This window comes from Penicillium alfredii (genome assembly GCF_028826965.1).
Source record: "Penicillium alfredii strain IBT 34128 chromosome Unknown utg000001l_segment0_segment0, whole genome shotgun sequence".
In the NCBI taxonomy this organism is placed as follows: domain Eukaryota; kingdom Fungi; phylum Ascomycota; class Eurotiomycetes; order Eurotiales; family Aspergillaceae; genus Penicillium; species Penicillium alfredii.
Genome location: NW_026622698.1, coordinates 1,607,389 through 1,621,512, shown reverse-complemented (window position 1 = coordinate 1,621,512; position 14,124 = coordinate 1,607,389). Strand labels below are relative to the sequence as shown.

The 14,124-nt window shown below is 51.6% G+C and overlaps 4 protein-coding genes across 4 annotated transcripts; 3 read left to right on the top strand and 1 right to left on the bottom strand.

Moving 5' to 3' along the window:
• Positions 1–465: 465 nt before the first annotated feature.
• On the top strand, positions 466–1,300 carry NUU61_000595 (uncharacterized protein; the record flags this gene model as incomplete). The annotated part of the gene is made up of 2 exons (XM_056651179.1): positions 466–918; positions 992–1,300. The coding sequence occupies 2 exons, from the start codon at positions 466–468 to the stop codon at positions 1,298–1,300; spliced, it is 762 nt and encodes a 253-aa protein (XP_056516029.1).
• Positions 1,301–1,800: 500 nt separating this feature from the next.
• On the bottom strand, positions 1,801–4,388 carry NUU61_000594 (DUF3433 domain-containing protein; the record flags this gene model as incomplete). Its single annotated transcript, XM_056651178.1, has 2 exons — positions 1,801–4,229; positions 4,349–4,388. 2 exons carry the CDS (start codon positions 4,386–4,388, stop codon positions 1,801–1,803), a joined length of 2,469 nt encoding a protein of 822 aa, XP_056516028.1.
• A 3,986-nt stretch (positions 4,389–8,374) lies between these two features.
• On the top strand, positions 8,375–10,187 carry NUU61_000593 (putative pH signal transduction protein PalI; the record flags this gene model as incomplete). The annotated part of the gene is made up of 4 exons (XM_056651177.1): positions 8,375–8,564; positions 8,618–9,397; positions 9,442–9,859; positions 9,923–10,187. 4 exons carry the CDS (start codon positions 8,375–8,377, stop codon positions 10,185–10,187), a joined length of 1,653 nt encoding a protein of 550 aa, XP_056516027.1.
• A 719-nt stretch (positions 10,188–10,906) lies between these two features.
• On the top strand, positions 10,907–13,049 carry NUU61_000592 (potassium channel family protein; the record flags this gene model as incomplete). The annotated part of the gene is made up of 3 exons (XM_056651176.1): positions 10,907–11,089; positions 11,158–11,264; positions 11,330–13,049. The coding sequence occupies 3 exons, from the start codon at positions 10,907–10,909 to the stop codon at positions 13,047–13,049; spliced, it is 2,010 nt and encodes a 669-aa protein (XP_056516026.1).
• Between the last annotated feature and the right edge of the window lie 1,075 nt (positions 13,050–14,124).

The window sequence follows — 14,124 nt, the reverse complement described above, 5'->3', positions numbered from 1 at the left end:
AAGTTGCCGCCACAGGGGTATTTTTAGGACACGCCGCAAGCCTCCAACGCAGGAACACGAGTTGCCAAGCTTTTACTCCCACATCGAGAGGTGATGCATCTGTGCTCAGCCTTGCTAAAGCACCCGCATGTTGATACTCTTTTTGGGGTGCATACGAGCTGTGGGCCGTGCAGAAACCCTGGTGATGGGGGTGAAGAAACCCAGTGGCATCGCGATCGTCAGTTTGGTCTCCGTTTGGGAAATTGTTCGAATACGAGACCTCGCGAGATGGCAATGCTGAAGACGAGAGGCATGGAGGAGTCAAAAGAGAACATATATAAGAAGGGCGTTGAATCGCCTCGATCTAGAAATCATCCCAATCATCCAACTCAACTCCTTCCAACAGTCCGAAGCTCTCTACTACACCACTTATTGTTTCTGATATCCATATCCAACCCCCCTTTTATCTTCTATATATTATCCATAATGGTCTACATCCCCTTCGTCGCGCTCTCCTTCGCGGCCGTCGCGCCCCTCGTCAGCGCCTACCCCATCACCGGCGACGAGGTCCACTGCCGCTCCGGGCCCGGCACCAACCACGAGGTGGTCAAGTCCTACAAGAAGGGCGAGGACATCAAGGTGACATGCCAGGCCAGCGGCACCGATGTCAAGGGCGATGAGCTCTGGGACAAGACCTCGGATGGCTGCTATGTCGCCGACTACTACGTCAAGACCGGCACGACCGATGCTGTCACTGAGACGTGCAAGGGCGGCAGTGGTGGTGATGATGATGGCAATGATGGCGGAAGCAGCGGCGGCAAGCTGCCGGGACTTTCTTCGAAGCAGTCCTCGCACGCCCGGGAGATCATCGGCGTCGCTAAGAAGGAGGATCTGGGGCACCGTGGGTGCACGGTGGGCATTACCACTGCTCTTGTTGAGGTAATCTCCCTTCCTAACACTCACTTCCCGGTTTCATATCTCAATTCTTTTGACTAATGCATTCTCCAAATAGTCCGAAATCAAGGTCTACGCCAACTCCAAAGTCCCCGCCTCCCTCAACTACCCCCACGACGACGTCAGCGCCGACTACGACAGCGTCGGCATCTTCCAGCAGCGTGTGAGCATCTACAAGGATCTCGCTGCTGACATGGACCCTGCCAAGTCTGCTGCTCAATTCTTTAAGAAGATGGCCGGCGTCGATGGCTGGAAGTCCATGTCTGTTGGCAAGTTGTGCCAAACTGTTCAGGGCTCTGCTTATCCCAGCCGCTATGAGAAGCGTGTTGATGAGGCTGAGAAGATTTGCAAGGCTGGTGGGCTGTAAATGAGCAGACTGTTCTATCCTTGGATTGGGACAAATTGTTTTGGGAAGTGTACTTTCCAGTCTTTGGTGAATTTGCTGCTTCTTTGCTGTATTGATCTTATATTATTCTTTCTTTTTGATTTCTTGGATCTTCTCTTGTGTTTTTATGAGATTTGTGGTAGAGATACTCGAAATTGAGTGACTCACTTTGATAGATCAATGGGATTCATTTCCTCGGCAGTAATATCCAAGGCTCTATTCAGTCTAATGATTTGAGTTCATGAGAGTATATTTTGATCATTAACATCTATCTTCCCTATGCAGTGCCCGTCGAGAGACATGAAAAAGTAAAAGTACAAGCTTGCAACGGCGCCGACAATGCAAACACCCAGAACCATTCCCGTGGTAATAACCCAGAAGACGTAAATCAGAAATCAGATCATTCGCTCATAACGCAATAATGCATGGCACAATAAAAATAAAAATAAAAATAAAAATCAAGATGGGAAGGCAAGTAGGTATTATCTCATACCCCCCGTCGTAATCAACATATCAGAGCGCCCCGGCCGATGAAAGCGGTCGATTCCAAGATGCTCCTTACCATCGCGACCGACATAGATCCCGAACCCATACTGCGGCAGCTCGCGTTCAGAAGGCGGAGCAACAATCAGACGGGTAACGAGATCAGTCTTGCTGCGCGGCTCGCGCAGAAGCTTATCCGACAGCAGCGGCGACTGATAAAAGAAACTCATCAGATCGGCGAGCGTGCTGATATCGTGGGGGAGATAGCGGCGACGACGGGGCCAGATGGCCAGAAAAGAGACAGCATAGAGACCACAGAAAGCGATCAGAGCGTAGAATGCCGGCATGAGGGTGGAGATGCGGACGTCGTCGTGGGACGGGTAGAAGAGCGCGACGAAGATGCCGCCGGCAAGGATAGGGATGGCTGCTGACACGAGGCCCATGAACGAAATCCAGGCCACTTTGTAGTGCTTGTTGATTATGGCTTGCATAGTAACTTGTAAGGGGAAGGCGGATGGGTAGGAGAGGAGGATGCTCTTCTCGGCGGGTGCGCCTTGCGGGGACGAGAGCTCGACGAACGGCTGTAAGGCGCGGAAGTAGACATCGATAGGCTGCCAGACAAGGAAGAGCACGTTGCCGATCAGGGCGGGGATGAAGCTATACAGGAAGTTGGAAGCGGAAAAGGCCTGTTTGGATGGGAGGGACGGGAGTCGTGGAGGGAAGCCGCCCTCGATGGCGTGGTGGACGAAGCTGACAACCACAAAGGCGATGAATAATGCAACCATGATGATGGACGCGATGACCACGGATGTTGACCGCAGAAACCACGGCGTCCAGCGGTAGCGGGTGAACGGCGAGTACAGGTGGTGATCGAACGGGTCATTGGCAAAGGCCCCATGGTGCTCGAGATCAAAGCACACTTTTGAGAGCCCATGGGGCTGCTTTTCTCGACTCTTCTCAGTCTGGTGAAGCGATGGAGTGCGTACTGGGGCGTCTACCTCGCCGATACCATAGAAGACCTCGGGTTTGCTTGAGAGTTTCCAGTAGCCCAGACGCAGAACTCGCGGGTCGAGTGATTCTCGGACAGAGGGAACAGTCTCGGAGTGTTCGAAGTCATGCAGAATGTTGGACCGCTGGATGATGGAGATTTGATCCGCCAGACTGACGGGATCCCACATCAGGCCTGTCCAGCCGCAAGTGAATCGAACCAGAAGCAGCCCCAAGCCGATGGTCAAGAGGCCGTATGATGCCACCAGAGCCCAGCTCACTGCTTGCACCGAAGCCCATTTCCACACGCCTTGGCCGTCCACGACGTAGTATTTTGCTTGAAAGAGACAGCTCAGCAGTGGGATGGAGAAGAAGTTGGACAGCCAGATGGTGAACAGCGAAAACCCAAACAGTGCTTCGCCATGACAAAAGTGCGAGAAGTCGGGGAAGAGGAAGTTCCGGGATAGGATAGGCAAACACTGTAAGACAAAGCCCTTTTCCCGCTCTGCTGACATCACAGAGAAGGGCGCTGTGCGATATACGGCCGCTTGCACGACAAAATTCCAGATCATGATGGGCGTCGCCAGGATCTGGGGCAGAAACTGCATGATGAAGTACCGGGCACCGCCCTGGCGATCATAACCCCAGAGGCCAGTGTGTTGCTGGGACCAAACGTTGCAGAAGACAACACCGGTGATCATAAGAAGACAGCAGAATATTGTTGCCGACAGCGCCCAAGGTCGCAGCGCGAGGGGCAAGTAGTCCAATGGAGGGTATAATAAGCTCTGCTCAGGCGGATCGACAGCCACAAATGACTCCGGGTCCACAGAGATAGGTCTTTGAGGGAGGGCCTGTGGGGATGGGGATTTATAATGGGGCCTTGGAGGCGTTTCAGTGTGTCGAAGCGGAGTGCGTGTGCGAGTGAAATAGCCCAATCCCTCATCCCACACCAGACGATCAACGGGATAATCCTCCCTGCTAGACAGCGAGCCTTGTCTGCTGGCACGATTGGCTCCATCGCGGGTGAGTTGGTCGATGGCGAAGCGCACATATGGCGAGTCATCCAGTCCCGGTGTGGGTGCTGGACCCGCATAGTCACTCGGGATGCGTCGAGCAGTCTCATCAGAGTGTGTCTCTTCGGAATTTGGGCTAATGCGCGCGATGTTCTCCTCTCCAAAACGGACTGTGCTGGCTGTAGCAGGTCGTGGAGATTCTGGGGCTGGATGTCGCGAGCGACTTGCCTCGCCTATCGGGCGCTGATGTGTCCGTGGCACCGTAGGAGAGGATGCCTGCGAGGAAGGATGAGAGTCTGGAGTGGTGAACCGCATGACGGTCACCCTGCTCTCCGGACTCGAAGATGCTCGATCCGAGAAAGAATAGTAGTCATCCGATGCAGCGGCAGACTGCCGTGATTCTGTCCTGTAGACTTGAGGTTTGCTTGCTGCATGACAATTAGCCATCGCGAACCTTTTTTTTTTTGTTTATTTTATTTCTTGGGGGAGTTCAAGGAAGCAATATTGCATCAGAGAAAAGGCAGACCCAGGCACCATTTGTACTTACAGTTGACGTTGCGGAGACTGAAATTGCGTGGTGGGTTCATGCTGGAATGCGAGATCATGCGAATTAATCCAGAAGCATTCCCGACGATGGCGCAGGACACAATGGGATTTTTTAGACGTCGCAAAGCTGCCCAGCGGGCTTTTGTTCGGCTGTCAACCGTGCTGGTCCACCTTCTCCCAGCCTCCCATCCCCAGCCACACATCCACCAACAAACCAATAAGGGAGGAAATGAAACAGTGAGGTGGTTCAGCTTAGACAGACTATTTGATCCATCGCAAACAATAACCTCGAATCACAGCTTCAGCTTGGTTCTTCCGAGCCCATCGCGGCCCGATCCCCAGCTCATTGAAGCCTGGTGTGGATCCTGATCGACCGAGCCTAATTTGCTTTTTTTTAATTGAGATCGTGCAAATTGCAATATTATTTGGAAGTCTACAATATAACCAAACAATGAACTAGAATAAAATAGAGATCAATTCGCATATTCACTGGGGTTGGTCTCAGCCTCGCTGTCTCGCGATGGATAACCTTCACTTTTTCACCCACAAGTAGGTCTCAGATCGGACAAAAACTTGCCAATAATTACTCCTAGATTGACACACTCAGCAGGGCGGGATCGACACGAGAATCTGATACATCCAGTGGTACAGTGATTTCCCCTCTCCTTGCTCGCCTCCAACGTGGCTGGGCAGTAACCCTAGTGCCCTAACTCGCGCCCGAGCAGGGCATGAAAACACGAGGCGGTTGACCTGGCTGATATCCAAGGCTGAAACCAAGAGGTCGGTTGTTAAAAAAGAAAGTATTTTGTTTCGATCAGACAGCTGGTAATCATAGTGACCTTACTCGATCTTGCTGTTTGCATTTATGTCTCACTGACGATGGCAGGCTGCAGGCTGGGGTACACGAAACTAATGTGCAACTCGACCTGGGAGATGAAGTAGTACTGATTAAAATAACAGTTGTCTGAGCCGTGGAGATACCAGCCCAAAGCTAAATAATAGCCTTGTTTCTCATGAGCGGGCGCCTGTTGGTCTGTTATATGCTTCGATCTTCGATTGTCGACATCCCTGGGACAGCCTGAAATCACTGAGACCAAGAATATAATTGTCGAAATAAACTATGGACCACAGACTATATCAGGTTGTTTGAATAGTGCACAGTTGGATTGGAAACTCATCCGGATAGCATGGAAATAGGAATGACTTGCATAGTGAAGCCGTTGAGGTGTCTGGGATGCTCCGAGGTACACCCCTGTAAAAGTAAACACTAATAACTTGTTTCTACTCTTATAACAGAATTATATTACTTGAATAAGTTGGGATAGTTGTGGCTCCATGGCTCAAGCTGTTATTAGACTGGTGACACAGGAGAACTGTCAGTCTGTTTATGAATACTTTTCGGTCCTCAGCAGAGAGCACTTCAAAATCGACTTGCGATTGTAAATTTGAGCCCAAGTTCCGACGAGAATATGTCTAACTTACGGAAAAATAGATTTGCCTGCATATTACCCGAGACATGATAATCATCTTTGACCCATGCCCCTCCACTGTTAATCTACTTTATCTTTAGCACTGGAAATACTTGACCAGAATCATCGCACACCTCTGGCTCCAGAAAGGTCACGAAAGCTGCTAGTCTGCCTTCTGGCAGTTAGACCTTTAGCAGCAGCCTTTATAGTCGAGATCTCTACCTGAGTTTGATGGGGATGAGGCAGAATGCCCATAGATATAAAACACGCATGCAACAAAGCTATTGACTGAAGGAAGACAAAAGCATCCAGAAATCCCTAGATACCAATCTCAATCAACGCGCAAGTGGATGAATTATCCGTCCATTATGTGACAGAACCCTACACATTCCCCAAGTCAGAGAAATGCACTATTTATCTGTCAAGAAAAAGGGAGCCAGACTTGCGCATGTTTCCGGCACCGCCAATGCCAAATCCTACATATCGCTCCCGCGGACTAGAAGTCGCTCCATGGTCATGAGCATCGTTGTTTAAAGCCATGTCCCATGACTGGAGAAGGGTAGCTCTCTCTGGTAGCAGGGCGCATCCTTCTTCGTCATGGGGCCTCTTTCGTTTCGGCCATATCCCCAGTCGCCAGAAATTGCGCATGCTGAGCTCGGCGTGATATTTTGCAGTGCTTCACGAAAAATTACAAAGTGAATTCTTCCCCATCATGGTCTCTGCTCGAGGCCTTTGCGATTCAAGGTGGAACTTACCAAGTGACTCCCAGTGTTGATTCAAGGCGGAAAACCAACTGCAGTTCGCTAGCATCATATTGGTCGATACGGGGGACAGAATTTGGGTGAAGCACTGCATATAAATAACTGGCCATCTATTGTTGTTGATTAAGACGGGTTACGCAGACTTTGTATGACTTGATTTAGAGACGCTTGTATTCCAGGAGCACAGTTGACTCGGGAAACTTGCAGCTGCAGAAAAGATGGCTCTTTGCTCTCTCTCGTATTGAAAAAGTATCCTACATCTCACAGCGTAGGTGTAGCTAGGTGCCGCATGATCAGCATATCGAAAGCTCTAGTCTATTCCTGCTCAAGGGCGAGGTTGAATGCTCGTTGCAGCAATAGAATTGTCCGTGTAACCATTCCCGCTGTAGGTTGTGTCGTATCTTGTGCGCATATTCGTTGGTCTATCTGTTGATCCGACTAGAACAGGTTCAACAGTCACACGAGTCATGGCGAGGACAACTACAGTGAGTGCATTCATCCGCATAAGTTTAATTAGTCTCAACCAAACTTGAAAGTCTTGGAGGTCACGAGCATTCGAGGAATGACCTTTGTTGCGTATCGCATATCTATCTGGGACTAAAAGAGGCTTTGAATTCAGAGACTAATCGATCTTATCGGCCATCGGAGTGGAGCGCCGTTTGTTTCATCTAAAACGTGGCATTCGAGCTAGTGGATCTCAATCGCCTGGAGTCCAGGCCCCAGTTTTGGTCAAAGCTTTCGAGCTAACGTGAAATATTCCGACATGCTCGATGCGTCTTACGAGCCGTTGATTAGAGCCGGGATAACATGACAGGCGTGCTTTGGCTGGAGCATTCGAACATTGGCCTGAAGCGAATCCCCTCAGTCATATACTGGTGACTGAAAACACAGATCTTGTTTCATCCAGAGCCAGATCCCTGAAACCCCCAGATGCCAGTTCTGAGGCAGAGCCGGTAGCAAAGAGATGTTAAACTTCGGTCACAATTCGGGTCGTGGCAAGCGCGCGCCCATGGATCGGATGGGGGCGGACCCGCAGCAAAGTCTTCTCGCCCGGGACGGCCCATGAGGCAGACAAGTTGTGGCAGCCTCCCTCAATCTGGGAACAGGGAACATGGAATGGTTCCTGTTCCTGTGGATTCGAACACTCAACTCGCCATCCACAGAAGGACTGCGCTGCGCACGAGTATTCTAGAGGGCTTGGCGGGACCCCTGCCATCTCTTGCCCCGAAGTGACGGGCAGGGCGAATGACAGCCAAATGCTCGCCAGAAGGAGGGGGATCCGTGCTGCGTGTTAGTTGCAGTAGTCAGTGTCAGGCCTTCCACTATGTCATTTGAAGATAGAGAAGTAGACGGAGAGAATGTGAATGAGACTTGGAAAAATAATAGAAATGATCCATCAGTAGAGACGAGATGTACTCGACAAATCATCTGACTGTGGCCTGAGGCAGGAACGGTACAGCCTCTTCCACGGTTTCCCGTTGCCTCCCAGCGGCGTAATCGCTCCTCGTCGTTCCTTAAGTGCCCTTCTCGTTTTTTCTTTTTTTTTTTCTTGTCTTTTTTTGGTTCGATCTTTTAGTGCCTTCCCCTCATTTGTGTCTTGTCTTTTGTTCTGGAAGTTTTCTTTCCTCTCTCTTTCCTTCAAATTCTCGTCTCAGGAGATGTCTCTGCCAATGCTGGGTTAGATCGGATCTGCTTCTCATCTGACTGCGGCTGTCGCATTTACCAGGGAAATCATTCATTCTTAATTCCCGATCGGCTGGTGAGATCTCCGAAGGGCGACTGTTCCCTCCCCTCACCATGTTGCTGAAGCCCGCGACACCCCTCACCGTCCTGCTCCTGGTCGCCTTTGCCCTGCTCCTGGTGTCCTGCTTGTCGACGCCCATTATCAAGGGAATTCCCTTGGCCACTTACAAGGATGTCGACTATGGTGTGTTTGGCTACTGCAAAGGCAGCCAGTGTACCAATATCCATGTGGGATACACTAGCAGTTGGTCTCCCCGTTTTGCTTCTGCCTGCGACCGGTGGCTGATGGCTCTGCAGATGATATAAATAGCACCGGTGACGATTTCAACCTCCCCTCGGGGACCCGTGAATCGCTGTCCTCCATTCTAATTGTCCATCCCGTCGCTGCTTTCCTAACCCTGATCTGTCTCTGCCTGGCGGCCGCGGCCCACTTTCACAGCCCATCCCACTCGCCGCGCTTTCTCCTGGCTCTCCTCATCCTGCTTCTGCCGACGCTGCTCGTGACCCTTCTCGCATTTTTGGTCGACATCTTGCTCTTTGTGCCGCACTTGCAATGGGGCGGATGGATTGTGCTGGCGGCGACCATCATCCTCGTCTCCTGCGGGGTGGTAACATGCGCCATGCGCCGAACTCTCGTGAGCCGGAAAGCGAGGAAGCAACGGATTGCGGAAAATGCCGAGATGAGCGGAGAGAACTTTTACAATCGCCAGAATGCCGCCACGACCGCGACGCCCGTCAACGAAGCCAAGGAGGCTATGGTGTCTGGCTCCCCCACTTCCGAGTCGGGCCCCAACTTTGCGACATTCCGCACTGAAACGCGCGACAGCGATGATGACCGCACTCCTCTGAATGCTCGGACTCCTCTGAACGACGTCCCCGTACCACCCGAATCTCACCCACCCAGCCGTCGCCCGACTCCGTACCGTCCGCCGCAAGAGGAAGCAAACTCCATGCCGCCGCCAGGTGCTTACGGTGCTGGCATGATGCACCAACCTTCCGACCCCCGACTGCGTCCGCAGTATTCTGACGGCAGTATGGGCCCGCGACGGGGAGGTGGTCCGCCGGGCTTTAGTCCGCGTGGTCGAGGTGGATACCCCCACGCGGTGGTTACGGACGGGGAGGTCCCTACATGGGTCCCCGCGGCCCTCCTCCAGGTCCACGAGGCGGATACATGGGCCCAATGCCGCCGAGGGGCCGCGGAGGCATGATGCGCGGACCGCCGCGTGGCCCGCCGGTTGGCTATGCCCCTAGTCCCCATCAAAGCTTTGACTCCTACGGTCGACCCATGCCACCCCCTGGCGATGATCCCTACGAGCCCCCCTCGCCCATCAGCCCTATTCGCCATCCATCTCCAGGTCCAATCGGCATGGCCGTCTCGCCGGAGACCGATGGCCAAGCGATCGAAATGACGCCGCAGGCCCGGCGCTACGATGGACATGACTCCATGGGCACCGATCTTGAGCCGCATGCGGTGTCAATGGATGGTCATCTCGCACCTCTTGACAGCCCGTCGACTTCAAGCATGTACAGCCGAACTGAGTACGTCATGACATGATCTTAAAGGCTTCAGAGTCTCTCTCGCTAACGTTGATTTCGCCTCAGGTCCTATGTTCCTGCTCGTGCAGGCTGGAGCTCGGGTGATGACCGTCGTACTCTATCGCCTCGTCCGCCCATGTCGCCATTACAGTCCAGTAACACCAACAGTTACTATGAGGACGTGGAACCTCAGTTCGCCCGTCGACCATCCCCGCGGCCATCGCCAGGTGGTGCCCCGGTCCCCTCGGCCTTGACGCCGGGCGCACACTGTAAGTTTGCGTTGATTCGAGTCCTGCATACCAGTGCTTTTGCTCACATCGATCTAGTTTAATGAACCCTCCCTATCAAGTGATGTCATGCCGATAGCAACATGATTTCACTGGCTCTAACGCACTTTGCAATACCCCTTTTCGATTCTTCGACTACCTTTTTGGATGACTTTCTATTATCCCCTGGATCCGATGACTGCGGGCCATACCGGGGGAGCGGCGTTTTGGGAGTCTTGTTTCTACCTGGCGGCTTTCTTCTTTGCACCTCTAATCAAGCCTTTCTGGCTTGGTCTCGCACACTACCGCATGAACCGGGTGTTCCGAAAACAAAACTGTTTCGGTTAGTTGTACTTTTCCTTCGCCCGAATGTACAGCAGCATGTCAGTGTGACTGTACAGAGACCGGCCTCATTCTCTTGGGAACAAAAGCACCCTGTGTTATTCCCGCCTGTCCTTTCTCTTTCCTTTCCTTTCTTGATTATTCCTGTTTCTCTGTTTCTTGTGTCTTTTCTTGGGTAGCCCTGTGGCCTATACATGACCCAAATTCACATAAATTTTGCTTCATCATCATCATCATCATCATCATCCAGGTAGTGCATTTCCTCGCTCTTTCCAATCGGTGCTTTTTATGGTATGGCGGCCACGTGATATGACGTTGAACTGTTGATCCGTCAAGAACTCCGCGGACTCATGGCTCGGTCGATTCTGACGATCATGTTGCCAATGTGGCAGTTGTGGGGAACAGGTAAAGTACATCCAGTTTTGGATTGAGAAAAGCCAGCATGAACGACCCTGGCCTCGATGATGCCATTGCCGAAGAGGCATCGGTGCTTGATCGACCCTCGGGTCGTCAGGAAGATCAGGGCACCGCACCGACTGAAGATGAAAACCAAACCCGGATTGATCCCCAGCATCCAGAAGCTGCTCGGTGGTGGCTGGCGAGCACTGCATATCCCTTGACCGCTGTATGTATGGGCCGATCATCCGCAGTGATCGTTGTTTTCGATGAACCGGAGTCTCATCTTCATTCCAGGGTACTTTCGGTCCTATGGCGAGCGCTTTCAATATCTGCTCCTTGGTCCAGTCATGGCGCATAGAGATTCGGAATGATGTAGCGCAAGATGTTAGTGACCCAAACTGGTAGGCATGGATACTCTCCGAAGCAGACAAACTGAGATTGATCATGGTATACGTGCATTGCTTAGGATCATAGGAATCAACGCTGCCTCGCTGGGCTGTGCTATTCTCTCAAATCTCGTCCTTTCACTGAACATGGCTCGGCGGATTCGGTTCGAGGTTGCGCAACCCATCATAATCCTCGGATGGTACATCTCGTCGGGGCTGTTGATTGGGCTTCTGGCTGCATTCAAGGTCATCATGGACAGGCCCGAGAATACAGGCCTATTATACACGCAAGGGTATTTCTATGCGGCCTTCGCGGCAGGCCTCTATTTCATCATCTCGTCTTTGCTAGTTTTGACGGTATACGGCGCCTATCGAGGCCACTATAGTCGTGAATATAAGCTTACGAATAGCCAGCGCACGCTGATGCTGCACACCATCATCTTCATCATCTATCTACTTGGAGGGGCGGCGGTATACTCCAGGATTGAGAGTTGGCGATTTCTGGATGCATTATACTGGGCAGATTTTACTTTGCTCACCATCGGCATTGGGAACATTGTTCCCATCACGCACCTGGGCCGCGGTCTACTATTTCCATACGCGGTTGGAGGCATCGTGGTGCTGGGTCTCATTATCTCATCGATTCGAAAGTTGATGCTGGAGCATGGCAGGCAGAAAATGGAAGACCTGCTCACAGCCCGCACGCGTCGCTTTTTGGTCAAGGAAGCATTCTCAAATCATCGACACTTGCGTCGGCTGGTGCCCCATCTGGGCACAGATAGCCCTGAAGCAGCAGGATGCAGCGAGCGCGAGCGGCGCAAACGCGAGTTCATCATGATGCGACAAGTGCGGCAGCTTGCTACGGTACAGCGCAAGTGGCTCTCACTGATTACATCCCTGGTCTTGTGGATGGCGCTGTGGCTTGTCGGCGCAGCGGTCTTCTGGGGCTCCGAGAAACACCGCCACTGGACATACTTCGAGGCACTCTACTTTGCCTACACGACGCTTTTGACCATTGGATATGGTGATTTTTTTCCTATTAGCAGCCTGGGCAAGGCCTTCTTTGTTTTCTGGTCCCTCCTTGCTGTTCCCACCATCACGATTCTCATATCGAATATCGGAGACACTCTCATCCGATTTATCCGCGACATTACAATATTTATCGGCGAAGCCACTATTCTTCCCGGAGAACAGCCCTTCCTCGGTCGAGCCAAGGATCTCCTGCATGTCTCTTGGACGGATAAATGGCTCCAAGAAACCACTGGCGAAAAGACTGGCTCGCAAGACATCCCCGACAATGAAAACAATAACGGCGACAGTTCCCAACCACAGAACGGCGACACCATCGAAGCCGAGGAACACAAGAAAGAAGAGAGCGCCCGCCAGCGCGGCGACATCGCCGCCGAAAACATCCACCACTACCACTACCTGCTTTTCCGGGAAGTGCGAAAAATGATGGACTACGCCACCAGCAATCTGTCCAAGGAATTCGACTATCTGGAGTGGGAGTACTACTTGGCTCTAATCGCGGGAAGAGATAAGCCGCCTGTCTCCCCGTCTGCGGATGGCCGCGATGATGACGGGACGCAGGGTTCTGGAGAAGCACAGGTGTTTCGCGATTGGAGCTGGATCGATAAGAATAGTCCGCTGCTGGGTCAGAAGAGTGAGGTGGAGTGGCTTCTGGGTGCGTTGACGGAGGCGCTGGAGCGTGAGTTGCGCAGGGCTAGTCGGGCTTATCATTCGCCTGAGGCTAGTGAGGATGTGGATTCGACTGCTCAGTCGTCGCCGCAGGCGGATTAGCTTTACCTTGTTTGGATGTGGTTAAGTGTACCTGTGATCATAGCCTTCCTAGTAGAGTCATAGTAGCAAGATGCCGGGGTGTCCGCTGCTTTAAGTGTTAGCAATAGTGAGGTTTTGGGTTCTTTTCAAGGCATTTCTCACAGTTCTGCGCTGTCATTGATCTAGGTTTGGCATGGTCTTGGGATCCGGTCACATAGCCCTGGGTGGGCTGGTTGGCTATAGTTCAGAATCAGCAAATGTTAGTTCAGGCGCCGGGTGACGAGCGGGACCAGCAGAGTCAAGTTCTTGAAGTACATGGTTGTGGATAGGTTGGGGTTGTGGGATGGAGTCTCAAATCTCTGCAATTCGGGAGGGGGGGGGGGGAGCAATTCTACATTTTATGACATTCAGTCATGGAAAGAATATAACCATTACATAGTCGTGACTGGGGGGCGGCATTTTGGCTTTGACGGGGGATATACACAGTGCAGGACCTAATTAGAGTCGACGGAAGATTCATCTGCTTTTTTACTTTTATTTTTAGTGATTTGAGTGCCCACCTACCCCATACGACATAGGATATCCATCAAATATCCATCAAATGTCCATGGATGTAGGTCATTGCCTGTCTAGCTTTTAGGTTCCTAGATATATTTCTCACATTGGCTTTGCTCGAATCATAAATCGCCACCACCTTGTTTTTTTGTTTCTTTACTTATTTAGCTCTATACTTACCACTAATTCGAGGAACAAGGCGTAGAATGCCCCAATATGAAGATATGGCTTCTAAAGCGCCTAAAGGCCAGGTTCACCAACACTAATTGCTAGCCCGCCCCACATGAGGGACAGCCTTCCCTTTCGGTATGCAATGTCCATCCAAAGCCCCAAGTCATAATCCGATATGGGGCAGACGTTCTAATCACTGATTCCTTTGGCCTGGGATATAATCATCATTGAAAAAACTAAAAACACAGACATAACAACAAAGGGAATTTATGGAACGGGAAAATAAGAAGAAAATAGAAAACGCCATGTAGACAGACATTCGAAGGAGGAAAAGAAGAAGAAAAAAAATGAGTAAAATGGGCAGTACACC